General features: G+C 36.9%; 1 protein-coding gene across 1 annotated transcript; it reads right to left on the bottom strand.

Annotated features, from left to right (window-relative positions):
• Nucleotides 1–1,029: 1,029 nt before the first annotated feature.
• Nucleotides 1,030–17,451, bottom strand: nxpe3 (neurexophilin and PC-esterase domain family, member 3). The gene is made up of 6 exons (XM_079820818.1): nt 17,253–17,451; nt 9,565–9,719; nt 7,905–8,674; nt 7,718–7,788; nt 3,162–3,362; nt 1,030–2,439 (listed from the first exon to the last, which is right to left on the bottom strand). The coding sequence occupies exons 2-6, from the start codon at nt 9,670–9,672 to the stop codon at nt 1,874–1,876; spliced, it is 1,716 nt and encodes a 571-aa protein (XP_079676944.1). The 5' UTR covers nt 9,673–9,719; nt 17,253–17,451; the 3' UTR covers nt 1,030–1,873.
• Nucleotides 17,452–18,939: the final 1,488 nt, after the last annotated feature.

Below are 18,939 nucleotides of genomic sequence, written 5' to 3'. Positions count from 1 at the left end.
AACAATTAACACAAAAACAGGAAGTGTTAAATAAGGCACATTAACTGACTGTAAACAACATGGAATAATCATACTTGCATTGAAAACATAAAACATGTTATAACTATATACATTTTTGGATCATTCAGAGGTAAATGCAGATTGGGAGAAATTATATTAATACTTATAGAAGGCATGAGGGGCAAAATAACCAATTATACTGAACAAATTGGTTAAAATGTGCAATTAGCTATAAAGTAAAATGTAATTTATATCTCTGGATGACATTGGACACCCCTTGCCAGGCATGTATGCTCTTTATACTTTGTGTCAAATTTCAAACGTCAACTGGAAAGGCCGATAATTACCAGCCGATACAATCACTGTTTACCAAGGCACAAAAACAGATGTTCTTGCACTCATAGTTTGCAATACTCTTATATACCTTTTGTAATTTTGTTAACTTATTTCTCTGAATGTCTTGTACAAACTGGTTTATACATGACTTGGTTCTTTTCCTAAAGAGATACTTCTTGTGTCATTTTAAACCTGTATGACTTACTTACTTCTGTGGAACACACAAGAAGAATAAAAATACAATAAAAAAATCAGTTGTTTTGGACTCAATTGTATAAAAAAAAAAGGTTTCTGCAGAGTAAAGAAAGTCATACAGGTTTGAAACGAAGGGCTGAATTATGAATGAACTATCCCTTTAACAGCGACTACTTAAATTTCTGATTGGAGTACAAACAAATTAGTTTGGTTTGCTTTTGCCTGTTGACTACATAAATATACAGAATTGATTTGAGATCATTCTATAAATACAACCCCAAATCAGAAAAAGTTGGGACAGTATGGAAAACGCAAAAAAAAAAAAAAAAAAGTGATTTCTAAATTTACTTTGACCTGGATTTCATTGCAGACAATATGAACACAAAATATTTCCAATGAAGTTGACCAGACAAAACATGAAATATTTTGTGTTCATATTGTCTGCAATGAAATACAAGTCAAAGTAAATTTAGAAATCACAAATCACCAACTTTTTCTGATTTGGGGTTGTAAACAATACGACCTCATCGATTTGTTGCAAATGAAGCTCAAAGGGGAAAAAGGGGTAACCAATGGGCTTAGAAAAAAGCACATTACTGAAATCTGAATTTCATCATGCTAGATTAAGAGGTCTGCCACAGTCCAACATAAATTCAATTACAATAAGAGCTCTATGATTACAACTGTTCAAGGTGCATTAAACAAAACCATCTTTAATCGCTTTTTTTAACTTGTTTTAGCCAAAGCAAAAACCTCAGAATATTGCCATGAAAGTATAAAGGGCTACATTAACTGTTTGGTTTTGCATTTCTAATATGCTCAGCATAATCATTATGAACATTTGCAAGCCAAACAGATAGTAAATAATGGCTGAATAGAGAGCTGATCCCAAAGACAGGTTTGGAAGAGGCCAGTTCCTCAAGATTGCCCACAAATGCCAGAACCGGCATCCTCATGGGGAACGCTCTGATCTGTATCCACCTTTTTTTTTATGCAAGAGCTAATGCGGCCATTTCTAGATCAATTAACATGTTTTTTTAGCTATAAAAAAACGGCTGATTATACAGTTTGAAGATGCAAACTGGTATTTTTTTATATATTATTTTAATGTAAACACTGGTTTGTAGCACAAATGGTTTTACCGTTTACTGCACTTTGTTATTCTTCTTGTTATGTAACTATAATGGCTAATGAATCAGAAGTCTCGCACATTCACAGTAAATAGCTTACTTCCGCTTTGAAAAATAGTGGATGCTGTCCTATCCAATAAAGGAATAAAAAGGCCAAAAATATAACTTAAAAAAACTGCCCTCAAATACTGCTTGAGAAGTTTAGCCTTGCATTAGCCCCGCTTTCTCTTTCTCTTTACAGGGCAGATGTGGGAAAGGAGGAAGTTAACCATGTTTGATATAATGTCAGGTGGAGGGTGTAGCTGATGAGGGTGGTGGTGGGCCAGTGTCATCTCCCAGGCGTCCACCATCTGGACGTTCAGACCTTTAAACATGGCTCGGAGCACTGTGTCAAGCTGTTGGGAGAACCAGTCACTGTTGAACAAGCTGGACTCCGGGTCCAGTTTCTGGAGATTGGCTGTGCGGATCAGGACCAAAGTCGCTGGTTCTCGGTTCAGCAGGCGGATCACCGCCCTGCGAATGTGGCGTAGGCGCCGTATGTACACCTGCACTGGGAAAGTGCTGAAATGTGACCAGATGCTAATCAGGACCACCGTGTCCGAGCCCCCTCGTAAGCTGTCCAGCTCATTCGAGATATAGTGCATCTCAGCCGAAGACACGGACGTGAAGCGGATCGGCGGCCCGTGGCAGCGATATCTCAACAGTATGTTGTGGTTGCTGTCGACTGCCATGTACGGGCCAACATTCTTCGGACTATGAAAGTTGAATTCTTTAAACTCTATAATTTTGAGATAAAACAGGGGGTGAGATGTAGATAAGAAGCAGGAAAAGAAAATAGATTCACACCCACACAGGAGGAAAATGTTTAAAATACTTCTTTAGCATGAGGATATATGGAAAAACTCATCATAGACTACAAAGAAATCTCTCTACTTACTACAGTTGTCTCAGGACACATTCACACTGTTGTGTTTTTATGGAACCTATTCAGTAGGACTATACTATAATGATAAAAATAAAATAAAAAATGTAATGATAATAGTAATTATATAGTATAATAAATATTTTATTCGATTATAAAAATTAAACAAACCGTTAAAGAAATACTATAGTAGTCATTATATTGTACTGTAAATTAAATATATAGTGCATTTAATAATAGTAATCATTTAAAATAATAAAATGCTAATACTAATATTCATGGCTGTCTTCATTTCTTTGCTTGCAAATTTAAATCATAGAGCTTTTATTTAAGCAAAAAACACCAGAAACAGACCTCCCACCCCCAATTTGAAAATTTTACAAGATCTACACAAATGACCCATTTTGTTTTCAAAACGGCAATTTTCGGTTTGTCTGCAAAAGTTTGCATCCCCGACAACCAATCAGAAAAGCTCTCATGTGAATAATATTTGTGTGCTCTGGTTTGTTGATGTTGGTGAAAATGTGATCAAAGCCACTAAAATCCCTTTTAAAAAGAGTTCCAAAAATATTACTGACCTGGAACATGGGCAATGAGATACTCGTACCACTGTCGCACAGTGGAGTCTCCATACATGTACACCATTTTCCCTCTAAGACACTGGGTTATGACTGAAGAGCTATTAAACTGACGCATGACGACACCACTCAACGGCTTCCATGATCCCTGGTAGTAGTACCCAGAAGGAGTGAATTTAAGGTGCATCCCTTTGGTTCGTACTGAAAGGAAACAGAAATATTAATGTTTAAAAAAGGAAAGAAAGAAGTGACAATGAGGAAATGTTGTTGATCGAGTTATTACAAACTGAGCAGAAAGCCATTTTAGAATAAAAAAATGCTGATGAGAACTTAAACTGGTTAATACTGTTGTCACATCCTTGGATGTAACTGTGTTTTTACTCATATGGCCCTGTTGTGTGGGAGGGTATATGTGTGGGCATGTGTGTTTGTGTTCTTCTTGTTCTTCTTGTTCTCCACCCGCAAGTGTGACAGGTGTGGCTGATTATATGGGTGGGTTGGAGTGGCTCCAGGGCTACGCTACAGCGGATATAAGCAGAGTGAGGATGTCCGTTCTTCGAGTTCCCCTCTCTTGCTTCAAACACTATGCTGTCTGTGTTCTCTTAGCATTTGTGCAATGCACCAAGCTCACTTTACCTCGCTCCGTGTGGGGAGTTGAATTTTTAAACGATGTAAACTGATAATTTTTTTATTGAATTAAGTTACTACTTTTAAAGGGGCTAAGTTCTTAGGGAGTGGGGTGGCAATTTATTTTACAATGCATTTTTCTCCTGTTTACGAAATAGCAGGGAGTTAAGAACATGTTGTTCATTTTGCTTTTTGTTTTGATTTAGGAAAGAAGTATAATCCGAGCTAAAGGTTCTCTGTTTGTTATTTTGGCCTGTCTCCTCCCTAAGGGTTTTCATTTCCTTCCCTTTTCTTTTTTTTCTAAAATAAACACCTACACATTTGCTCCATTCAATTGCTTGTTGTGAGTGTTTTAAGTGTGAGCACCAAAACATAGCATATTAGAATGATTTCTGAAAGTGCATGTGAAGTAATGGCTGCTAAAATTCAGCTTTGCCATCACAGGAATAAATTAATCAAATGTATTAAAATAGAATAATAAAAAATGTATTAAAATAGAATAATAAAAAATATGAAATAATGATATATTGAATATAATTATATATATATATATTTATTATTATTATTTTTTTTTTTTTTTTTTGCTGAATGGCGATATACAGAATATTTATTTGTATTTTCTCCTTTTTTCTATTTGTATATAAAAAAAAATGTATAAAAAAAAAAAAGTTAATTCATATCCTGCCCAATGTTGTCCTACAATGTTTATACTAAAGGCTATGAAAACAAATATAGTGAAGGCAGCATGTAGTCTATGCTATAATGTGCAAAAAAAGGCTAAAAATCACATTATATTCTCAAATAAAAAAAATTGTAACAACATTAGAATCTAAAAACAAACAAATAATGCTGTTTAAAGCTATTAAGTTAAAATCACAAAATTAAAAATGAACCTAAATAAAACCAAAAGCACAGATTAAATGTTAACTGGAAAGAGGTTGGAGGAAAACACATTCACTCATCTGAGTTTAGTGATCATACATTCAATGAAGTCTCTGAAGTTTAGCGGAGACTCGCTTGCATAAGGCTCATCCACTTCTGACGGCAAAATGGAAGCATTTGCAGGACTTTGCATTAAACTATATTCATTAACTATATTTTAGGAGTGATTTTGAAGCTCTTAAATCTAAAGCATGTGTCGTGTTTAAGGACCAACTGGATTATGCACTTTTCCCACAGTAGCTCACTCTGTGTCCTCAGCTATTTTGCTTTTATATAAACGGTACTGTCTCATCCATATTGTTTATATATATTAAAGCACATCATACAAACTCAATATACTGTCCAGCCCTAATACATGTGGCACCATTACTTCCTCTTCAGTTTAGCCAAGCTTGCAGTTAACCCACCCAACCCCCCTTCTTTAGACACCAGTATCAGTTATTCCACTTGGATGTGTGTTCGCAGGCTCAGCTATATTTAATTTACTGCTAAGCAGAACCCCCATAATGAACCATATTGCCAAAGACAATTGCTACGAATCAACAACAAAATGTGCATGTTTTAATGCCAGATTGGTCCTGTGGCTAAACTGTTTTTGATTGCAGACTTTTACTCACCAAACTTTTGAACGGTAGTGTATACAGGGGTTAAAGTGGGCCGGAACGGTCCGGAACTGCATTCCGGCTCCTCAGATAAATAAATAGATCCAGCGGTCGCAGCACGAGAGCAGCTGGGCCGTCTAACGCACAGCGCTGACAAACTCTATTGGCGCTTTCGCCGCTCTATTGAAGTGATAACGAGCGCCACTGCGCCAGGCATCCGCTTTATCCATTTGAATTTGATACAAGCGCAACATCATGTGTACAGTAGGCTCTGTGGCGAAACTAGCTGAACCAGACCTCTAGCTCCGACCATGTGAACGGAAGTGTTGAGGTAAACTATAGGCTGCCTACACGACTGTAATCATGGCCATAGTCAGCTATGAGGTCGCCGTGGTCTAGACCTCGGTATTTTTCAGAGGTGTATTTAAAAAACTGTGTAAAATAATTTCATCAGATTAGGCATAAAATAATGAATGTGTGTGTAATTTACATATTGTGAATTAATTTATTAAAGGGGTGGTAAACCACGATTTCACTATTCTAACTTTAGCTAGCGTGTTATGTTGCTGCTTGAGCATAACAACATCTGCAAAGTTACAACGTTCACAAAGTTTAAAGCAAAGGGAGATAGTTGCTTTTAAAGAAATCAATTTCTAAGGACTACAGCAAACGGCCAGTAGGCGACTACACACATTATTCCAGGGTTGGTGACATCACCAGGCTCAATATTTACATAAACCCCTCCTCCGAGAATATTAAATATGGGGGGGGGGGGGCATTTTGTATCGCGGCGGTGTTGTGGTATAGTTAGGCTGGAGTGGTGTTGCTGCAATGCCGACGAAACGCTGTTATTTTCATCCGGATTGCAGGTCTGGGGTACTTGCTTTGTTCAGCCTTCCTTGTGGGACGGGGGTGTTGCAGAGCATTTAACATACAGCATGTTATATGCATGCGTGTTTGAGACGGAGGGGAACAGGCACGCGCGGGGCTCCCGCTGCACATTTCACGGAGGAAAACTTCCACAAACTTTGCGAGTTCAAAACAGGATTCGCAACACTTCAGCTGCGTGAGACAAACACGGCCAGTGTGTGGATGCACGACGCGTGCGGGGCTCCCGCAGCACATTTCACGGAGGAAAACTTCCACAAACTTCGCGAGTTCAATGCAGGATATGCACAACGGCTTGTCCTGAAAGCTGGATTTACAAACAGAAGCTGTTTACGGGCCACAATCTGTAAGTCTGATTTATTTTTCATCGATGTGTTTTCCTGTAATAGGTTGTAGCAAGGAAGTAAACAGATGACAATGCTGTTCTGCAAACCAGTCTGTTAAATGCTCATTCATACTTAACGTTATCTGACGAACACCTAACGTTACAAACACTAACGTTAAAATCTCAACAGCGAACTTGGCATTAGTGTAAATGATTATTTGATTAGAGCTTTTATGTATCGTTTATCTACATGCTTGTTTATCTACAGGCATGCTAAACATGGTTCTGTGTGTGATTTGGCTAACTTACTAGTAAAGCCAATGTTTAGTGTTCGTTTTGGGTTAATAGTTCTTGCGACAGATATTTGGCTATAATCGTTCTAAAAATACAAAAGTAACAGTGCCATTCAGTAGCGATCACTATAGATCCGCAGTCTTTACTCTTGAGGACTGAACATGATGAACAGGTTCTGCTCGATCATCTTCACTAAAATGTTCTGGGTCTGATTCGGGCTCAGATTGGTATGGTTTTATTGACGCCATTGTTTCTAATACTGACCAAAGCACAGCCTCCAGGTAAGGGGCGGGGCGTTTCCGATAAACGTGCACTAGGCGGTTAGCGAATCACAACACACTGGGCCAGCTAACCAATCTGAGCCCATCGCGTATTTTCGAGGGACTGGCTTCATACAGCCCGGAAAGCATCAGACCGTTTCTACAAGGAGGGACAGAGCAGTGTAGAATAAAGGTCAAATATATGAAAAATAATGATTTTTTTAAAAAAAAACGAAGCATGAACACATGTTACAATGCACCCCACAAACACAATCAAGCCTTCAAAAGAATGTGTTTTACCACCCCTTTAAACGTATTTACCTAGCGTTCGTAGCCTTCAGTGAATTAACTTCGAAAATGCTTAATAAAATATAGGCTTAATACCGGTATCAGTTAATCCTATGTTTACTTTTTTCACCGACACAAACGAAAATGAAAAGACTATCAGCCAGAGCTCAGCTTTTGGAGGGCGATACTCAATATGATACGATACTCAATATGTTGCCCCACGGTGAGTCATTTTTCCCTGCTGCACCTACACAAAATGTGAGGGTTCCCCCACTTGCTAAATCCCACTTTAACCACTGAGTGTATATGATATTCCATATGGCACATTACCTTTATTAGCAGGTAGAACAGTCACATTGTCCACCCCTGCAGAATGTATTGGGATTTTAATATTTACTCCACTAGAACAAAACAAAATAAAGTGTCATTCAGCATTCTGAGCACAGTAAATATCGGCATCGGCTAATAAGAAACAAAAAAACAAAAACAGTATTGCTGTAGTTAACTTCTCACTCACCTTTGGAAGAACTGTGACTCATAAACAGTGAGAAGGTGTTTCTTATACCCCCCTTTTGAGTGGTTGATCCGTGTATCACAGTCCAACATCTTGGGCTTATAACAGAACCAGGGTTCTCCGGTCTGTGGGTCTGTGTAGTTGCAAAGTGGCTGCTGTTTGAGTGGCAGACACAAATTACACAAAGTGGTCTCAGAGAGGTACCCTGAGCGGAAGAGGCTCTTGAAGAACACTCGGTCCGATTGCTCCTCTCTCAGTCGCCTGAGGACCATCACGGCCTCGCTGGAGTGAATCATGGTCAGTTCCACCTGCACAACACCTCCCCAAAGCAGTGGAAAAAATACAGAGTAGTTTCCATTGTTGTGGTCGTGTACCCGCCCCGCCACACCTGCCGCCAGCTCTGGCGTGTGAAGTCGCGCTACTAGGAAGTCTCCGCCGTGTTTTTTGGGCTGGCCCAAAAAGTTGTGCATCTGTACTTTCACCACCAGCTGCCCACCAACCTGCAGCTCTCCAGGGTCTTGAATAGTATAATAGCTCTGTGCAGGATCGCTACTTTGACGCAACGGCAGTCCTAGGATCGATGGCTCTGGCCAGGCGATGGATTTGAGAAGATAGCTCTCCTCCCTGGCTTCCTCTGCAGAGGGCTCCTGACCGAGGTGGGCGCAGAATGAGTAGTTGAACTCCACAGGTAGGAAAAATTCAGAGGTCTTTAAGACTGACTGGATGCTGTTTTGAAGCTGATAGAAGGTAGATACTGTCTGACAGTTCCAGCTCTGCAGGAGACAAAAACACAGAAGCTTCATTGTGTAATTTCAATACAGAGAAGTCTTTCAGAGTTTAAAACACAAGATTAAATTGTGTTGGCTTATTGTTGGCCTTCGAAAATAAGTGCATTATCATGAGATATTAGAATAATGCATCAACAAAACCTGCTTTTTACCCTGCCTTTAAAAGTAACAGAGACCTTATTGTAATGTTTTTGCACAAACAAAACTGTAAAATGGCAATAAGTGAATGATCTAATCATACATTACTGCTGTGTGCTAAACTGAATTATCCTATATTTACACTGACAAATGAACATGAATTGTGTTGCCGAAAATCCTGTTATGTGACCACAAACCACTAAATTATAGTATTATCTTCTTCTAGAAAGTTAACAAACCAGAGCAACGAAAAAGGTGAAGTGGAGCTAGTTGGCAGATTAAACTTTCGCCGTATCCGTTCGGCAAAACTCTGAACACATCTTCCTTTTTTAAGAATGACTCCAATGCTGTTCTTTGTTCTTTTCTCAAAGAAAATCTGAACTCCCACTCTTCCAGAGTCGCGGCCAAAGCCGATACGAAAGACCGCTGTTCGCCAGCTTCTTTGTTTACAAGTAGCACGTGGAACCGCCGCAACTCTGCCTTCATTATGTTAAGCCCACCCACCGACTCTATACACGATATGATTGGCCTGACCAGAGTTTGATTTTTCCAGCTCGCAAGCCAACGGAGAGTTGCTAGACTACCCTGGCTGCAAATTAGATTTGCTGCCGCTAGGGTGCGTCTAGATTTCTAGGCTACTTCTCTTATTTTTTAAATCCAGAATCTGATCAAATGTGCTGTAGTGTACTTATAAACCATTATAACAAACTAAAACACAAGATGAGGCTTCTACTCACTTCCAACGAGGTGATATTCCACAGCAGGAATAGGAGTCCTGACAGTGCCAGCAGAGTAAAGAAAGGGACATATTTGGGAAAGTATTTCTCCATGGTTTCCTCTGTCATCCTTCTGTCCAACACTAAAGTGGGTCATGGCTGGCCATTATTGCATGCTAAGCAAATAAGACAGACCACAATGACATGTAAGCAGCAGTATCCAAATGCTTTAGGTCCATTTATATATACACATACATACACACACATATACAGTATGTGTGTATATATATATATATATATATATATATATATAAAATATATAGCAGTAAGCTATATTGATATTAGAATATTAGAAATATTGCTGAATGGCATGCAATTCATTTTAAAATATATTGTATGGTGGAGAAAATGCTGTATTACTGTTACTACAAATAAAGCTGCATCTGATTACGCTATATTAGCCACTTGACAAAATGGTGTCTCTGATGCATTGTACAAACATGTTACTCACAGTAAATCAAGACAACAAGAGATTAAAACAATAAGACTAACCGTGTTGATGTTGATAAGAAGATCTTTTTAACAGCCATGATCTGAGTGTTGTTATAATAATGTGATTTCTAATTTTAGAGCGAGGTAGCATTCGTGCAGCTGTATTCTGATCTATTTGTAAGTGTTTAATAGAACTGTTTGTTTGGTAACTCAGCAAAAATGTTATTGCAGTAGGCAAGTCTAGACGTAACATAAAAAAAAGGTTCTCACCTACTTTGGAGATGTTATGGGGACTTCAACATTGATCTCTTAAATCCAAACAAAAACACACTGATTGACGAATTCATTGAAAGAATGTACTCTATGTCCTTATTTCCAACAATAACAAAACCTAGTAGAATCACATCACAGAGTGCAACCTTAATTGATAATATCTTTACAAATAACTTGACAAATAACATAATTAATGGTTTGCTTATTTGTGATGTTACAGACCATTTACCCGTTTTTGTCGCATATGACTGTAATATTTCTAAAACTAAAGAAATCTGTAATGTAAGCTGCAAAAGATTACAAACTCAAGAAGCTATTAATGCTTTTAATGATGATCTGAGAGTACAAGACTGGAGTTGTGTTCTTGGGGAGACCGACACAGATGGAGCTTATAATATCTTTTTAGAAATATTCACATATTCATATGATAAGTTTTGCCCCATTTCAGTGTATAGTAAACACAATAAATATTTCAAATGTCCCTGGATGACTAAAGGTCTACAAAATGCATGTAAAAAGAAAAATAATCTCTATAAATCTTTCATTAAACTAAAAACAAAAGAAGCGGAGAATAGATATAAATTGTATAAAAATAAGCTAACTGATATAATAAGAATAGCCAAGAAATTGTATTATAAGAAACTATTGATTAATAATAAAAATAATATAAAAGGAACTTGGGCTGTATTAAATAGCATTCTCAAAAAAGACTTTAAAAAAAATACTTACCCTGAATATTTTGTTGACGCAGATGGTGAATATCGTAATAAGAACAGGATAGTTAATAGTTTTAATAATTTTTTCGTAAACATCGGCCGTGACTTGGCAACTAGAATCCCAGATGTTGAGCACAATATTGATAAAATTGAGAACAATTCAAACACCATCTTCCTTTCAGCAGTTAGTGAGGAAGAAGTAATGGATATTGTCCAAAAGTCCAAAAATAACTTCTCTATGGACTGTTATTCCATCAATATGGCAATATTAAAAAAAGTTATAAATAACATCAAAACACCTCTAACGCACATCTGTAACCTGTCACTTCAAAATGGTTGTGTTCCCAAGAAAATGAAAATTGCAAAAGTTATTCCTCTATTCAAAAATGGCAATAAACATACATTTACTAATTATAGACCAATTTCATTGCTTCCTCAATTTTCTAAAATTTTAGAAAAAATATTTAATACTCGATTAGAAAAATGTGTTGATAAATATAATCTGATTAATGACAGTCAATATGGATTTAGAAGCAAAAGATCTACATCTATGGCTATAATTGATGCAACTGAAGAATTATCAAATGCATTGGACAATAAAAAATGTACCATTGGAATATTTATTGACTTGAAAAAAGCCTTCGACACTATCAATCATTCAATATTACTTAAGAAACTTGAAAGGTATGGGATACGAGGGGTGGCTGGAAACTGGGTAAAAAGTTATTTGAGTGACAGATTGCAATATGTGCAGATGGGTGAGGCCTTATCTGATTGTCGTGAAATTCATTGTGGTGTCCCCCAAGGGTCAGTATTGGGCCCTAAATTATTCAATTTGTACATCAATGATATATTTAATGTTTCAAAACTACTTAAGTGTGTTTTATTTGCAGATGATACCAATATTTTCTATTGTGATGACAATTATGATAAGGTTATCAATGTGGTAAATGCGGAACTAAGGAATATAAAAAAATGGATGGATAGTAATAAATTATCTTTAAACTTAGAAAAAACTAAAGCTATATTTTTTGGTAATTACAAGAAAAAAATGGTTAAGACGATTGAGATAGATGGGATACAAATTGAAAATGTTTCTGAAATAAAATTTTTAGGAGTTATAATAGACAACAAACTAACTTGGAAAACTCACATCAGACACATAAAAACCAAAGTCTCCAAAAGCCTTGCAATAATAAATAAAGCCAAACAGGTCCTTGATGAGAATACACTCCGTACCTTGTACTGTTCCCTAATTCTACCGTACTTAACTTACTGCGTGGAAGTATGGGGAAATAATTATACTAACTTAATACAATCACTATTTATCTTACAAAAAAGGGCTATACGTACCATACATAAGGCTGAATACCTTGAACATACAAATCCACTGTTTCTTAAATCAAAATTATTAAAAATACATGACCTAGTTAAATTTAATACAGCACAATTTTTATTCAAAGCATTTTACAACTTATTACCTGATAACATACAAAAGTTATTCACGCAGAGAGAGCAGTTATATAGTTTGAGGGGTTATGGGAACTTTTTACGACCAACAATCAGAACCACCAGGAGAAGTTTTTGTGTGTCTGTATATGGAGTTAAGCTATGGAATAGTCTGGGGCTCGAACATAAACAATGTAAAAGCATTCATCAATTTAAAGCACTGTATAAACAGAAGGTCTTGTCTCATTATAAGGAGTGCGTGGTTTAATTGTGTGGTGTAAAATCATGTATACAGAGTCTGTGTTATCTTACCTTTTAGGTATTCTGATTACCATTGTTGGTATTACTATAATAGTATAGATCTATGAATTCACAGTCTGTGTTATCTTACCTCGTAGGTATTCTGATTATCATTGTTGATATTATCATAATTGTTACATGCGGTAATATATGGTGTGTATCTAAGGAATGTGTTTTTTGTTTTGCTTTTTGGGGGGATTTCCCCTTCTTTTCTTTTTGGAGTTTTTCTCATATGAATATATATCAAATTGTAATGGAATGTTTGGATAATGTCAATAATTAAGGAAGCACTACCTTTGTTTATCTTTGTAATTTTTTTTGTTTGTTTTGTTTTTGTTTTTTTCCTTTTCTTGTTTTGTTGTTTTTCCGGTTTTAAATTGTAACCGGGGTGGGTTTAAATAAGTTAACTTCTACCCACTCCTTTTCGAGCAACAGTTGGAATTGTGATGTTAAAGTATGATGAATTTAACTAGTTGTACAGACTAATCATAATGCTTCTTTATTGCCTTTGTTATGCGTCTTTATATATTGCTCGAAATAAAAATAAATTCATTCATTCATTCATGTTTCTGAGCTGATAATATGCTGTTTGAGTAACAATGCTAATATGTTTTTTAAAACTGAGGTTACTGTCAAACATGATTCCTAAGTTTGTGGCCTGGTTACTGGCTTTTAGTGATAGAGAGTCTAGATATACGCGTGTCATTACCAATAACAAGTACCTCTATCTTATCTTGTTTAGCCAAGTTGGAGTGAAGGGTCAAGGGTCAAGCCAAACATCACTTGTCTCTTCATCAGACACATATCCTTCAAGAATGATTTTATGTTCAATATTAAAATAAGAATGAATGATAATCAAGTTATAACCATTTCCTACATTTGATAAATCAGTTCTCTATATTCACAGAGTGATTTTGGATATTGTAGTGCTTTAGTTGCTCTGTGCTTTTGAATCCAGATTATTCAGGAGCTGCTCTGATGTCTGTGTCAAGACGTGCTGACAGGCAACTGTCCTTGGTGTTGTAATACACTCCAGGGAGTAAAACGAGATCAGCATGTGTTAACTATATGTCTTACTGAGGTGACCCCTGGGGTCATCCATGTAACAGCTATGGGACTCTTTTGGGGAGAAATGTACCTCTCTGATACTTTTCTTTCTTTATAGAATAAAGTCACTTCTGTACTAAATGTAGTATCAGCATGTTTTGGAGAAGTGCTTTGTTGATAGTTAGTTAAGATGTCCCGACCTTGATGGAAACTGTTTTTCTGGGGAACTTTGTGTGTGCGTCTCATGATTCTGTGCAGATCCAGTATTGGAGATGGTCCTTTCGGCAGACGATTCCAGACTTTGAGGCGTCTTTTCTGTGACCTCCGAGGTCATTGAGGATTAATCTGGGCCTGGGCGACACAGAGTCTACCCATTTTGAGAGATATATGTCCCTATCTGTCTACGTGTGGAAAGTTGCTTACGTTGCATGTTGTTAGAACCAATCAGAATCATTCCACATGGCAGTAATGACGTGTCTAGACCTTGAAAACAGTATAACTGTTCAGAAAATTGTATGTACGTTAGACGGAGGCGGGGAGACTGTTAGAGGGAGCCCGGCCTACGAACTCCTCTTGAGCTGGCTTCTGCTGATGAAACTGCAAACTATTCTTCAGTAAAATTTTCTTTAATTAATCTGACTCCTGACTCCTGGTCTTCATTTTTCACTACTGGTCCTGGGTCCTAAGCTGTTACCCCAACAGGAGAATGTTCTGAGACTCCCATAATTTTATGCTAGTTATGCAGTCCAGTAGGGTGGAAATTAAACTGTGGGCATCTGGTGCAAGTGAGAGATAGAGTTGAGTGTCATCTGAATACTGGTGAAATGAAATATTGTACTGCTTAATTACACAAGCTAAAAGGAAAGCATGTACAGTAGAGTTAAATCAGTGGTTCTCAAAGTGTGGTACTCAGGCTCCCTTTAGTGGTACGCAGAGGAATCAACAAATCCTGTACAGTCCCTGTAAAGGCAATTCTTAAATTTGTTTTAAACACATAAATGTTAGAAATGTATTGCTGAAACACGTTACAAAGACTGTGAACTGTGTAGTACTAAAACGGTGGCTCGATGACACACTGGAGCCACTGAGCCTGGCCCCTCCCCTAACACTATAATAACTAGAGCAGGGGTTTTCAAACTTTATGATGCCAAGGACCCCCAAATATGACAAACCTTTTATGAGGGCCCCCCTTCTTAAAATCCATCTATATATTTTTATGTATGAAAAAACATTTAAACTGTTATATAGATAAATAGTAAGTGTGACAAGGCGCAATGAGATTAAGCAGCGCCTGAAAATAGGCTAACTTCCGTTAACATAACCAACGTGACAACCTGCTTGCACAGAGGGTATATTTTTCTGGGGTATATTTTCAGGCGCTGCATAATATCGTTGTACCGCTGCATCCATGGTAAGGCAGCAACGTTCCTTGATTATTACGCAGGAATGAGAGTATAGTTCCTAGCCATATCGGCCTAGAAAATCGCAACTTTTAATTTTCCGTCAGTCTTAGTACACGATGTAACTACAGAAAAGTCAAGTTTTAAATAGGAAAAATATCGAAACTCTTTCATAATTGAGCAAGATGCTAACGGTCTAATCAGATTCAATGATCTATGCTAAGCTATGCCAAAAGTGCTACCGCCAGACCCGGGGCTGAATGGATTCGAAAACAGTAAAACTCAACGGTAACGTTACTGACAGAAGGTTGCGCTGTTGAGGCTTGCGCAGCCTCACGAGGACAAATCAAAACAAATCAGCACAGCAGCACACACAAAGATTTCATCCAACAGTTCAATAAACAGTTTAAATCAAGTCACTTACACGTTAGACGCAATATTAACAGTTTTTTTCTGTTTCAGCAGCGAAAATAGTTCCAAAGATCACAGCAGAACAACAAAGCGTCTCACAGCAACATGTTTTATTACCGAATGGTTCAGCATTTTGAACGAATCGGTTGAGTCAAAGATTCAATGACCCATTCATTAACAACTGCCTCATTCTTGAATGAATCACCCGTTTGAACGAATCGTTTGAATTAATGACTCATGAAGACGGTCACTGCGCCACCTACTGGTGGTTTAGTTTCATGTTTAAAGAATCTTTCCAACATTTCTTATTTGTATATTCAAAATATATTTTAACCAATCTCATAACATTATTCGTAATTTTCCAGTGTAAATTATTTAATTTGATTGGTAACAGCCCTATAGTGTACTATTTTTCTAATTTAATTTATTGATCAAATTTAATCATTTAAAATGAAAGATGAAGCATACATTTAATAAGATCAGGGAAAAATGCCCTTTATAAAAAGGTATATATAAATAAAAGCCCTCAGGGTAAATATGCAGATTTAAATAGGCTATGATAGAACACTGGTAAGAATATTTAATTATATTTATTATAATTATATTTATAACACAAAAATATGTTTTTTTTCCCCCAGACAAGCAACTTTTTTATTCTGACAATTGAATGACCGATTTATTTGCACTTGACACACTTAAACATTATATAATATAATATAAATATTTTAATTGTGGTGCTCCTAAATTTTTGAAGTTGGGAGCACCAGTGCTACCAAGTAAAAAAGTTAATTTCGAGACTTGATACATGTAAATTGAAGTGGCAGGTGATTTCAGACTCCACACCCTTCAGTGGTAGTTCCGTAGCTTTCATTAAAAATATCTTAATTTGTGTTCTGAAGATGAACGGATTTGGAACGACACGAAGGTGAGTAAATTATATATAGTTTGATACATAAAAATGTATTACTTTTACTTCAAAAATGTCTAATAAAGCACAGAAAGTATTACATAAATCATTAATTTAATTTTTATATAATCAAATATTACTTTCAAACTATATTAATGCAAATATAGGTCGCCACAAGAAAAAATTATTGCTTTTTTTATTGTATTACTAAATTTTCATTTAAACTTTTAATGCAATGTTTACTTAACTGAACAATATTTGGAGGCTACATGCTAATGTTTTAATGTATTATTTAGCAAATAGGCTGATATTTTCTTATTATTTATAGCATTAATAATAAACTAATTAAAAAAAATTCAAACAGCGTACAAATACATTTTGCTATGGTGAGATAGCCTACACACACACATACATATATTATAAACACACATACACACATAGGCACTAACTGAACTGTGTTTTTTGTCTAGAAAGGTATATTAAGACAATGAATCTAGGACTAAAGTGATTTTTTTTTGCCACTATGCCACACAACTAGGCTTTTAGAGTCTGAAACGCCAAAGTCAACTTTATTTTGGTGCATGACCGAACCAGGGATGCAGTTTAGATGCAGCGGCTGTTAATGCATGCGCACAATAACGTAAGGATTGCTAATATAACTCATGTAACTGCATATTCTCGAGGCTGTAAACGAATGTAGCATCACTCACTCACCTACTGCACTGATGCTCCTATCCAGACGCACTGCTGCTGCTGCTGCTGACTGCTTTATTTTTATCCATTATGACGCCAACAAAAATGAACGAAATAACCGAGTCACTGAGGCAGACTAGAGCAGAGCAGACCAGATTACAGGACAACCAGCAGTGGCTGCAGTGCACGTCGAGATGGTTTGCTAACACTCAAATCACGCAACGCATCATCAGCGATTCCGCCCCAGTTGTAAACGGGGGGAAAACGGAAACCAGATAACGGTCATTATTTCACGTTGTCACGTATTACGCAGCAAGAGGAAATAATGAGAAATAAGTCGTTTGAATGTTGGTCCCGTTAACATTTTTCTTACGTTGTATAAGGACGTTCATGGTGTTTTACATCCAGAGGTCGCGTTTGTCGGCTGCATACGTCATTGATGCTGCTCTGTGTTAAACATCCAGGTTTGATTGGACGGCATTCCAAACGTGACATTCCAAAATTTGCAATTTAATCCCAAATTCGTCCTTTTGTTTCGCAATTTTGCATGCGCCAATCCACAGAAGCACTTTTGGTGGTGGGATTTATTTGTATTTACTGACAATACCAAAAACAATAAGTGTTGGTCGGTAATATTAAAGAATGTAGTTTCAATGTAAAAACAAAACAAAAAATCTACATAAATAATAATGTCAGCTCTGCAGCTCTTGCCTATAGATGACTCTGATTGGTCGAATGCGTCGACGTCACCATGATGACATTCAATCTGAGACCGGTTAGGTTAGTTAGCACCGCTAACATGAGTTTGGATTGGCGCCAAATCTTGGCGCCAATCCAAACTCATGTTAGCGGTGCTAACCGGTCTTTCATTACATGATGAGCAATGTTGTGAAATTATTTTACTACAGTTCTGTATGGGGCTGCTTATTATTTATAATGACCACATGCATTGTTTTAAAAGCAATGTTATACGTGCAAACAAAATACAAGCGAGGCATTGTTTTACTATGTGGATGTAATCACAAAATCCCCATTTCCATTGACGTCTCATTCTAATTATACTAAACACAATGCAGTTTATTGTAACACCACACGGGGTCAGCAGTGTACTGTCACAAAAATAAACTTCCTGCAATAAACATCGCAAATAGTAGCATGCAAGAATTATATAAAATGTGACTTTACAACATGTTTAATTCAATCATCATATAGGAAATAGTTTCTGATGAAATGAGGTGAAAAATCAGTTGATAACACCTCCAGTTCATGTGTCATTGGAAATGTTCAAGCTGCATGCTTTTTATTTGAGGATTTATGTGCCCAGGTTGTATGCTGCTGCATATTCTGGCAAAATGTAGCATATCGTCACCTTCCTAAAATAATTGCCTAAATCATTAAATGACATGGGCATTAACAACAGCACTAAATAAAATCCGCACCCGACCCGACCCGCTTAAAATAGAACCGACACCCGACCGCACCCGCAGGGTTAAATCAGTTTAACCCGTTAAATCAGTTTAACATATCACATTATAGACAAACTTACAAAAATGTTGATTGCCAGCATACAGAAGTTATTACACCACCATTAAAACAAGAACAACTTGAGCAGGGACATTCTAAAACGCTTAACGTGGCTTAATGTAGGTAAGACACTGTTTTTAAGAGACCAAACTCAGGAAACATAATACTAATAACGTATACTATG

This window comes from Gobio gobio, assembly GCF_949357685.1.
Source record: "Gobio gobio genome assembly, chromosome: 7".
In the NCBI taxonomy this organism is placed as follows: Eukaryota; Metazoa; Chordata; class Actinopteri; order Cypriniformes; family Gobionidae; genus Gobio; species Gobio gobio.
Note: the sequence above shows the minus strand (reverse complement) of the source record. Positions and strands in the feature narration are given on the sequence as shown.